The sequence below is a fragment of the Lampetra fluviatilis genome, chromosome 44 (genome assembly GCF_964198595.1).
Source record: "Lampetra fluviatilis chromosome 44, kcLamFluv1.1, whole genome shotgun sequence".
NCBI classification, from domain to species: domain Eukaryota; kingdom Metazoa; phylum Chordata; class Hyperoartia; order Petromyzontiformes; family Petromyzontidae; genus Lampetra; species Lampetra fluviatilis.
Window position 1 is genome coordinate 3,956,561 of NC_136318.1, and position 11,805 is coordinate 3,968,365.

The 11,805-nt window shown below is 53.2% G+C and overlaps 1 protein-coding gene across 2 annotated transcripts in view; it reads right to left on the minus strand.

Annotated features, from left to right (window-relative positions):
- PLXNA1 (plexin A1) overlaps positions 1–9,261 on the minus strand; it is a 34,054-nt gene extending 24,793 nt beyond the window's left edge. For both annotated transcript variants that reach the window (XM_078876492.1, XM_078876491.1), the window contains exons 1-2: positions 8,682–9,261; positions 1,942–3,201 (exon numbers count right to left, since the gene is read on the minus strand). In XM_078876492.1, coding sequence (XP_078732618.1) covers positions 1,942–3,138 — 1,197 coding nt within the window. In that variant the 5' untranslated portion in view covers positions 3,139–3,201; positions 8,682–9,261. The remainder of the gene's footprint in view (positions 1–1,941; positions 3,202–8,681) is intronic.
- Positions 9,262–11,805: the final 2,544 nt, after the last annotated feature.

Genomic DNA, 11,805 nt, shown 5'->3' on the forward strand with positions numbered 1-11,805 from the left:
GCGGTGATGGCGGTGATAGCAGTTGTGGTAGCGGCCCCACTGGCCCCCATTGTGTGTTAGCCCAGTAATCTGCCCACTCGCCCCTCTGCCCACTCGTCGCTGCCCACTCCATTACCATCGCGACAAGGGCGGCAGCAGCTCCGTCGCCGAGCCTGCAATGCGCTGCTGCCCTGACCAGGCACGCCGGGAGAGACAATGGAACAAGGTTCACAGCCTGCGTGCTCCCGGCACAGCTGAGCCGCCACGGCACCGTGTGGCCCCCCCGAGCTGGCCACTGTGGCCGTATCACATGACCGGCAATGATGCCTGGTGTGTGCCATGTGTGTGGTGATGATGCCTAGTGAAGCTGTGTGCCATGTGTGTGGTTATGCCTGGTGACGCTGTCCCAAGTTTGTGGTGATGATGCCTGGTGAGACTGTCCCAAGTGTGTGGTGATGATGCCTGGTGAGGCTGTCCCAAGTGTGTGGTGATGATGCCTGGTGAGGCTGTCCCAAGTGTGTGGTTAAGGTATCTGGCATGGCTGTCCCAAGTGTGTTGTTAGGATGGTTAGTGAAGCCATCTCGTGTGATTGGGAGTGGCTAGCTGGCGTGTGTGGTGTGATTGTATCCATCTGGTGTGTGTGGTGTGGTTGTATCTGAGTGGTGTGTGTGGTGTGATTGTATCTGAGTGGTGTGTGGTGTAGTTGTATCCGAGTGGTGTGTGGTGTGATTGTATCTGAGTGGTGTGTGAGGTGTGATTGTATCTGAGTGGTGTGTGTGGTGTGATTGTATCCAGCTGGGGTGTGTGGTGTGGTTGTATCTGAGTGGTGTGTGTGGTGTGGTTGTATCTGAGTGGTGTGTGTGCTGTGGTTGTATCCGGGTGGTGTGGCTGTCTTGGATAATCCTGCTGGTGCGTTTGGCACCACACAGCTGGTGTTATGAATCCCAAAAGACGCACACAGCTACAGTTTACAGTGCACACCAAGTGTAAACAAAGGGTCACTTACACACTCGCGCACACACAACATAAAGACAAAGGACCCCTGTCAAGACTTAACAGACTGCTGGGGAAAGTGCTATTAGCGAACACCTATGAAGGCCGACACAGTACACGAGGGGGTGGGTGGCCAGCACCACGCCTGGCAGCCCGTGTCCCTCGAAGGGTGAAGTTTACTCATCGCAAAAGGTACTAATTTGAGACCGAGTCGACCTAGTGGAGGTCCAGGACCAGTTTAAAATATTCCCCACTGGTGTTGGCCGTGAGCGGGAATCGAACTCGGGTCGCCCGGTTGACAGCGCCGCACGCTAACCGCTACACGACTGCTCCCCACGCGCACACAACACGCCACACACACGCACAAAACACCACGCACACGCGCATGCACACCACACCGCACACATGACACCAGTGCCTAAGCCCCTGGTAACACCGGTGGCCAGAGGGCGGCATTGGGTATGTGGGGTACGTGCGGGCGAGTGGTGTGTGGGTGAACGTGGGGTGGCGTGCACACAGTGATTGTGGCGAGCGTGGAGTTGGGTGGCGAGCGACGGTGTGCATGCGCGGAGTGATGTTTGCGTCATTCATGGCGAGCGTGGTCGCGGTGAACACGCCACTAACCACCCCGCTGCTCCTACTCACAACACTCACACCACCGACCACACTCCACTCCCCTCCTCGAACCCCAGCCGCTCACTCAGCCAGCTTATTCTGAGCAAAGCCCACCATGTTGAGAATGGTAGCAGGCAAGTTACATGGGAAGGGAGAGTTTACAGGGACTATGTATGTAGAACTTCTTTCGCACCATACATAGCCAAACGTGCCATAATCGGAGGTGCGGGAACAGCAGTGACTTCATATATAAACATGGCCAACAGACAAACAGTACACGCATCCATCTCACCAACAACCGTCCAACCAACATGCCACCACCCGCCACCCACAGCATTCACCCCGTTCACTCACCGCCTCGCGGCAGTCCAGCTGCTTGTTGATGAGCCAGGTGAGGTCGAGCTGGCCCTGTCCGCGGTAGCACGACTGCACGCGCTCCTTGACCACGTCGTTGATGGCGCGCAGCGTGAACACGCACAGCGCCGACTCCTTGGGCGGCCGCCGCCAGCTCTTCTGGCCCTTGGCGAAGACGGCGAAGAGCACGTGGTCGTCGGGCGTGACTCCCAGCGATTGCGCGAGCACGCGGCCCGGCTTGGCCAGGTAGGCCCCCTGGACGAGGCGATACTCGATGCCGTCCTTCACGCAGCCGATGGGCAGCTCCACGTAGGAGTAGAAGATGGAGTCGTCGACGCAGAGGCGCACCACCTTGGAGGTGTAGAACTGGTCGCTGGACGAGTCGGCGTGGACGCCGATGTCCGGCTGCAGCGTGAGGAAGTAGACGAACTTGCCCACGGTGAAGCCGTACACGTAGAAGATGTCGAAGCTGGGCGTGGTGCTGAGCGTGTCGGATGGGATCTTGAGCTGCGACGACAGGAACTCGTCCTGGTAGACGTAGCTGAACATCTCGGCGTCCTCGGCGTTGGGTGTGAGCTTGCGGCTCGACATGGTGGGGAAGTACTCGGACTTGCCGTCGATGGGCGTGCCCACGTAGAGGCGCTCGTGGCGGCCGCCCTTGCCCGCGATGATCACGCCGAACATGGTGCCGCTCTCGTTCACGCTCGAGAAGTAGTGCTCCTTGCGGTGGTTGGGCTCGCCCAGCTTGAAGAGGTCGTCCAGACGCAGCAGCTGGCAGATGCCCTGGAAGAGGCTGCCGCAGGCGACCAGCCGGTTCTCGGCGTAGTCGATGAGCAGCATCTTGTTGACGTTGCTGGTGGGCGCGAGGTCGTGGTTGCAGTTCTGGATGGTCGGCGGCGGGTAGCACTTCTTGTTGTCGCGGCTGGGCCCGGTCTCGTGCGTCCGGAGCAGGGACAGGTTGCTCGACAGCTTGAATATCCGGTTGACGGCACCGACGTACACGTCGCCCGTCGTGTTGTGCACCACCAGGTGGTTGAGGCTCCAGTCGCCGAGGTCTGGAGAGAAGGTGGCCGGCTCGGGCCCGGCGCTGGCGCCCGTGCGGCAGAGGGAGAGCAGCGTCCAGGCGAGCAGCAGAGTCGGTGGCGAGGCCCGCGGCCTCCTCAGGGCCCCGTCGTCGCTTTGGCGGGTGGGCGTCATTGTTGAGCGCGGCTGCGTCTGTCTTCATGCACCGTGGCCGGCGTCACATCGTTTAGAGGGAACCTGCGCGACGGAGAAGCGGCCAAGCGTCACACACATTGTTATTCCACCGACGATTCCCGCCCACATATTATTATGATAGTTTTTTAAAATTCCCCTTTAAAATTCCCCACTCTTTTTCAGGAGGGTCCTGCCAAGTTTTGCTCGCAGGAGGAGACGATGTTGCTGCTGCTGCTGTCGCTGTCGCTGCGTGTGATCCCAATTGAGTGAATTGGAGGGGATTTGTCGGCATTGGTATGTTTTGGCCAATAGCAGTTCCACTGTGTGTGGATTTAGCTGTGGGAGGAAGAATCCAGAGACCCAGAAGAAACCCATGCAGAAGAGGGGGAGAAAATACAGATTCCACGCAGAAAGCGGCACCCGAGTCAGGAATTGAACCCAGGTCTCTATTGCTGTGAGGCACAAGTGTTCCTGCGCCACACCTTTTTTAAACACAGTTGCCGAGCCGGAAATATCAAGCGTCCAGCAACAAAACGCATTATGTAAGGTATTAATAGATAGAAGTGTAGATCACACTTCTTGAATTGAGCAAGGTTATTATTGGCAAGACCTGGGGAAGAGAGACGATGTTTATGACGATGATAGGGGAGGGAGTTCCAGAGTGGAGCAGTGCGAGGGAGGAGTGGAGAGAGAAGTGAGGTGGTGACCTGTGGTGTGGTGAGTGTGGGTGAGTGAGTTGTGATCTGTAGTGTGGTGAGTGGGTCAATGTGTTGTTGTGATCTGCAGTGTGGTGAGTGGGTGAGTGTCGAGGGTGAGTATGTTGTTGTGACCTGCAGTGTCGTGAACACAGTGCGGAAGAGATGACACATTCAGAGTCTGACCGAGTTTCTAACACGGGTGGAAATAATCAACGAGCAAAGTTCAGGGCCCACGGTAATCACCGTAGTACAGTAGTAGTTATAGAAGAGCGACAAGGAGGGGACTGAGCGAGCGAGAGCTACTGAGTGAATGGGCGAGTGCTGGATCATCAATCAACCTGGTGGTGGCTGCTGCTTCTCTCTAAATTTGGGGGGGGCGGGAGAGAGAGGCGGTGGTGGTGGTGGTGGTGGGGGGCGGGGGGGGCGGGGGGGTGTCTGGCACGTTTTGCGCAGTGGGGGGGCAGCGACGACCGCTGCGAGCTTCCCAAGCGACTGAGCGGTGATCCCTCACGGCCGGCGACGTGAACTGTGGCTCCGGTCCGTAGCGAGCGGTGATCCCGCATTTGGTCCCTGGGCTTTCCACCACCCCCGCTCCCACCTCCCCCTCTGAGTCGACTCAGGCTAAAAAACAAATGAATGCAGCAATACCCCGATTTACGTCTTCGCCCTCTTTGCGTCGTTTCGCAAGAACGTCATCATGTTATTAATCGTGCCGCCACCCGATTTGTGTCGCCGCTGTAACCCCCCGGCGCGTAAACGTCGCTGACAGCATCGTCCGTCCTTCCTCGTCGTCCGTCGCCTCGGCCTTCGCCTCCACGCGCCCTGTAAATCGCTTTGATTTACGTCGTTCCGATATTCGTCTTCGCACCTTTCCCGACCGCATGCCCGACGTGAACCGGGGTATTGCTCTACCTGGTGCGATGAGTAAACATCCGCACTGGAGAGACAAAGGCGGCCCGGCGTGATTCGTGTCGGCCCGGCGTGCTTCGTGTCGGCCCGGCGTGATTCGTGTCGGCCCGGCGTGATTCGTGTCGGCCCGGCGTGATTCGTGTCGGCCTAAATAGGCGCTCGCTAACAGCACTTGCCCCAACTGTTTACAAGACTTCACATGGAGATGTGTTCGACGCACAAATCACCATCTTCATCATCATCGCTAACATTCCAAACACCACCACCAATACCCCCACCACGTTTTACACCATCCACCATGAACACCATCACCACCAGTACCATCATCCCCCATCACCAATAACACCGCTACCAACATCACAACTATCTCCATCACCCCCATCACCACTACCAAATACAAAGATCCCCCATGGAGCCTTAAGAGACTGTTGGGGCCGGTGCTGTTAGCGAGCACTTATGAAGGCGCCATAGCACACGAGGGGGTGATTGGCCAGCACCACGCCCAGCCGCCTTTGTCTCCCCAGCGGCGATGTTGACACTCCGCACCAGGTACTCATTTGAGGCCAAATCGACCTACCACTACCCCAACCACCAACACAATCACCACCACCAATACCAACTCTACCATCACCACGACTGTCACTTCCATCACGACCAAGGACAAATATCCCCCGGTATAATCAAGACAGACTGTTGGGGCGAGTGCTGTTAGCGAGCACCTGTGAAGGTCGGCACCATGGCACACGAGGGGGTGGGTCGCTGTGGCGTTAACCGCTCCGTTACCAGTAACCCCATCGCCAACACCATCAACCACGACTCCCACCACCATCACCACCACCATCACCAACAAACGCTCCCCACTGTGAATGCGTTGGGGACGAGTCACGTGGTGTGCTGCCCTCCGTGCTCGGGCCGAACGATTAATGGATTTCAAATAGAAATCGCAATTTGAAGCAATGCGATTAGCACATCGCAAAGGCTGCGATTTGAAAAGTCAAATTACTTTCTTATTAGAATTGTTTTATTTTTTATTATTATAACTTTATTTATTTGACTTAACAATTCTTCTGTTTGATTGTTTTATTTCAATTAAAACATTTTAATAAATACAACTTGGAAACAATTGATATATTTTAAGTTCTCATCCTTGCATTAGTATAGAGCAGTTCATATTTCGATGGTAATATTTTGATGGTATCACGTGGTAATGCTCCATCACATGCTAGAAATCTATTACACGGTGAATATTGAACTGAAGCTTGACTTAAACAATTTTAATCGCAAATCAAATCGCAATATCTGTCAAGAAGAAAAATCGCAATTAGATATTTTCCCCAAATCGTTCAGCCCGACCACGTGATCCCAGTACCCTGGGATCGTGTGGGCAGCGACGGTGACGCACGGAGCAGCAGCAGGGTGCAGCAGCGTGCAGCAGCAGCACCAGCAGCAGCGTGCAGCAGCACCAACAGCACCAGCGTGCAGCAGCAGCGTGCAGCAGCACCAGCAAGCAGCAGCAGCGTGCAGCAGCAGGACCAGCAGCAGCAGGACCAGCAGCAGCAGGACCAGCAGCAGCAGGACCAGCAGCAGCAGCAGCGGCGGCGTGAAGCAGCGGCGTGCAGCAGCAGCGTGCAGCAGCAGCGTGCAGCAGCACCAGCAAGCAGCAGCAGCAGCAGTGTGCAGCAGCAACTTGCACCACCAGCATAGCGCAGCAGCAGTGAGCAGCAGAGAGCAGCAGCAGCAGCAGCACCACCAGCATAGCGCAGCAGCAGCACCAGCAGCAGCAGCACCACCACCACCAGCATAGCGCAGCAGCAGCGTGCAGCAGCACCAGCAGTAGCAGCGTGCAGCAGCACCAGCAGTAGCAGCAGCAACTTGCACCACCAGCATAGCGCAGCAGCAGTGAGCAGCAGCACCAGCAGCTGATGTACATGTGTGGCGCCCTGTGCAGCACTGGCGTGCAGCAGCAGCAGCAAGGCTGTTGTGCACTGAATGTTGTACGTGGCCGTGCATCGCGAAGCTGTGTGCGCGAGTGGAGCTGTAAGGGCACAGCTGTGTGCAGCTGTTACGCGTGCAGCTATGCGAGTCCCAGGGGCCCCCCTCACTCTCTACGCCTCTCTAAACCAAGGCACCCCCCCCCCACCACCACCGCCTCTCTTCACTCTGCCCCCCACTCTGTCTCCTCTCCTCTGCCCATCTCTGAACCAGGGTCCACCTCTTCCTCGGTCTCTTTCTAACCCTCGATCGCATCCCTGCCCAGACTCTGCCCCCCCCCAATCCTCCACCACACTCCTCTTTGCTACGCCTGACCATCAGGGCCCCCCGTCTCTGCCTCACCACCACCCCCCCCCCCCCCAGTGTCCTATCAGTGGAGCTGCTATAGCCGCAGGGACTGCGACCCAAACCTACAACAACGGCGGCGCGTGACCCTAACAGGGGATGATGAGAGCGGGGGGTGGTGGTGATGTGGGAGTCTGACGGAGTGATTGTGGGTGGAGTGATGTGGGTATAGTGGAAAGTGTTTTAACGGAGCATGATTGAGTAGGTGTGATGTGGTGTGATGGAGTGGAAGGATGTGAGGTGGTGAGGTGGTGTGGCATGTGATGTGCTCTTAATTGCTCGGGTTTAATTTAAGCCCTGGCCATGTTGCGATGTTGTGATGATGGGCATGATGATGACGGTGCGATAATGGTGGAGGATGGGCGATTAAGGCATTGTAACCGTGATAACATCATTGTGCATACCGTGGCTAAAAATGAAGAAGTTGATGACTGAGTTCACGATGATGATGTAATCGTTCCGATGACGGTGATGATTACGACGATGGTGGTGATGAATATGACGGTGATGAAGGTGATGATGGTGACGGTGATGATGACAGTGATGATATTTCATGATTGTGAAGGTGATGACGATGATGCGGGCCGTGGTGATGATCGTGATACCAGATGATGATAATGCTGATAGTGCTGATACTGCAATTTTCACGACGATGATGATGTGACGGTAGGGATGGCAAAAAATTAATGCGAGTAATTATGTTAATGATGGTTATGACGCTGCTGCTGCTGATGATGATGTCAAGATCGTGATGTTGACGATGATCATACTGCTGCTGATGATGATAAACACACCGATCCTGCTGCTGATGAAAATGTTGATTCTAGATTTGAAGAAAATGTTGATGTTCACGCTGCTGCTGCTGATGTCAAGAATAGTGCTGATGGTGATGGTGTTTGTGAAAATAATGCTGATGTTGACGATGTTGCTGTTAATGCTGATGCTGTTGGTGACGTTAGTAATGCTGTTGATGATTGTCATAATGTTCATGAGAATACTGCTGCTGCTTCTGATAACAAAGCTGATGTTAACGATGCTGCCGATGATGCTGTTTGTGATAATGATGATGTTGACGATGTTGCTGATGATGTTGATGCTTTTGATGATGTTAGTGATGCTGCTGCTGATGATGATTGTGATAATGTTCATGAGAATACTGCTGCTGCTTCTGATGGTTGCTGATAACAATGCTGATGATGTTAACGATACTGCCGATGTTGATGATGCTGATGTTGACGATTATTGCTGTTAATGCTGATGCTTCTGTTGATGATTGTGATGTTTATGATAATGCCGCTTCTGATGACGCTGATAACAATGCTGATGATGGTGGTGGTGGTGGTGATGATGATGATGGTGGTGGTGATGATGGTGGTGGTGATGGTGGTGGTGATGATGATGATGGTGGTGATGATGATGGTGGTGATGGTGGTGATGGTGGTGATGATGGTGGTGATGGTGGTGATGATGGTGGTGATGGTGGTGATGGTGGTGGTGGTGATGGTGGTGATGGTGGTAGTGATGGTGGTGGTGATGGTGGTGATGGTGGTGATGGTGTTGGTGATGATGTGTCGAGCTCCGATCTCTTAAATCTCTCACCGGAATGCGCGGAGATGGAGCAGCAGCAGCAGGCAGGACCCGCGCCTGGAGATCGCGACTCGAGCGAGAGAGAGACAGAGGCGAGAAGAGAGAAGAGAGAGGAGAGAGAGAGACGCGTGAGATGGAGGGAGAACAGAGAGAGAGGGTATGGAGGGCAGCGGCAGCAGCAGATGATGAGAAACGTGAGATGGAGGGCAGAGAGAGAGAGCGAGCGAGAGAGAAAACGGGCGTGAGAGCGGAGTGAGATGGAGGAGCGTGAGGTGGAGGAGAGAAGAGACGAGAAGAGAGATGGAGGAGAGAAACGCGTGAATGAGAGAAGGGAGATGATGGAGGAGGAGGATGGATGGAGGGGATGGAGGATTCAGAGAAAGAGACAGAGGCGGAGGGCCGGTTGCCGGGAGATGCTCGCCGCAGAGATCCCGGTGATTCGTGAAGGCGCAGAGATCAATGAGGTGTAGGAGAGAGAAGGGTGAGAGGGAGGAAGAGGAGAAGAGAGGAGGATGATGATGAGATGGGCCCGATGCGGAGAGAGACAGAGCCGCTCCGCATTCCGAGACGTGGCCCACAATGCAGCGCGCGCGGGCGGGCGAGTGGGCGGGACGCGCATGCGCAGTGCAGCAGTAGTATCATCAGCAGTAGCAGCAAAACCATCAGCAGCATCATCAGCAGCAGCATGATCAGCATCAGCAGTATTATCAGTGTCAGCAGCAAAATCATCAGGAGCAGCAAAACCATCATCAGCAAAACCATCAGCAGCAATATGATCAGCATCAGCAGTATTATCAGTGTCAGCAGCAAAACCATCATCAGCAAAACCATCAGCAACAAAACCATCAGCAGCAAAACCATCAGCAGCATCATCAGCAGCAGCAGCAAAACCATCAGCATCAGCAGTATTATCAGTGTCAGCAGCAAAATCATCAGGAGCAGCAAAACCATCATCAGCAAAACCATCAGCAGCAATATGATCAGCATCAGCAGTATTATCAGTGTCAGCAGCAAAACCATCATCAGCAAAACCATCAGCAACAAAACCATCAGCAGCAAAACCATCAGCAGCATCATCAGCAGCAGCAGCAAAACCATCAGCATCAGCAGTATTATCAGTGTCAGCAGCAAAATCATCAATATCAGCAGCAAAACCATCATCAGCAAAACCATCAGCAGCAGCAACATCATCAGCATCAGCAGTATTATCAGTATAAGCAGCACCAAAATCATCAACATCAACAGCAGTATCAGCAGCATCAGCAAAACCATCAATATCATCAGCAGCAAAATCATCATCATCACCACCATCATCAACAGCAGTATCATCATCAGCAGGAAAACCATCAATATTATCAGCATCCGCAGCAAAATCATCATCAGCAGCAGCATCACCATCATCGGCCGCAAAACCATCAATATCATAAGCATCAGCAGCATTATCAGTATCAGCAGCAGCATCATCAGCAGCAAACCCATCAGGCGCAACATCAGCAGCAAAATCACCAGCATAAGCAAAACCATCAATATTATCAGCAATATCAGCAGCAGCATCAGCAGCAAACCATCAATATTATCAGCAAAATCAGCAGCAGCATCAGCAGCAAAACCATCCATATCAGCATCAGAAACAAAATCAGCATCAACAGCATTATCAGCATCATCATCACCACCATCAACATCATCAGCAGCAAGACCATCAATATCATCATCAGCATTATCAGCAGCAAAATCATCAGCATCAACAGCAGTATCAGCAGCAACAGCAGCAGCAAAATCATCAGCATCAACAACAGTATCAGCAGCATCATCATCAGCAGCAAAATCATCAATATCATCAGCAACAATCATCAGCATCGAAAGCATTATCAGCATCATCACCACCATCAGCATCACCAGCAGAAAAATAATCAGCATTATCAGCAGCATCATTGGCAGCATCATAAGCAGCAAAACCATCAATATCAGCAGCAGCATATCCATCAGGAGCAACATCAGCAGGATTAATATTAGCAACATCAGCATTAGTAACAGCAGCATAAGCAGTATAATCAGCAACACCATCATCATTATCTTTAGCATCAGTCGAATTATCAGTGTCAGCAGCAGCAATATCATCAAGCACTTTAATCAGCACAATAACTACAATCATCACCATCACCACTGAATCACTACCATCATCACATCACTCAACATCATACCATCTTCACATCACCATGATCGTCATCAGCCATGATCACTCCACTGCTCGATGAATGCCTCCCCAGGCCGCATCATCACCATCATCTCGAATTGACGGCACCCAGAATGCCGGGTCACAGAGGTCATCGACTGTGTGACGTCTTCACAATTACACAATCGCGTATACACAATTGGATATACACAATTACACGTGCATACAGATGCATGTACTGTACACAGCTACATGTATACAGAAATACATGCACGCATAGAAAATTACATATACACAATTGCATATCCACACTACACACGCTGATGCACAATTAGACACGATTACATATGCAGGATTACACACACGCGCAATTCTATCTATATATAAGCATGCATACACAAGTATACAGTACACGCAATTATACATACACGCATTTAAAATGATACACGGTTGTGTATATTCGAGATTATACACACACACTGATGCACCTAATTATATGTTCACACCATGACATATACGGGGATGCACACGTTGATACCCTACTAAGCACACACGTATATACACACACACACAATTATATACATCCAATTATATACATTCACACGAGTGGGTCCGTGTATATGAATGTTTGTGCGAGTGTATGAATGTGCATGGGGAGCGGTGGGGGAGCGGTGGGGGAGCGGTGGGGGAGCGGTGGGGGAGCGGTGGGGGAGCGGTGGGGGAGCGGTGGGGGAGCGGTGGGGGAGCGGTGGGGGAGCGGTGGGGGAGCGGTGGGGGAGCGGTGGGGGAGCGGTGGGGGAGCGGTGGGGGAGCGGTGGGGGAGCGGTGGGGGCACTGCGCTATGAACCTGGCGGACCCGGGTTCGATCCCCGCTCACGGCCAACACCAGTGACGATTATCAGAATTGGTCCCGGGACTCCCCTAGGTCGACTCAGCCTCAAATGAGTGTGCGGGGTGTAAACA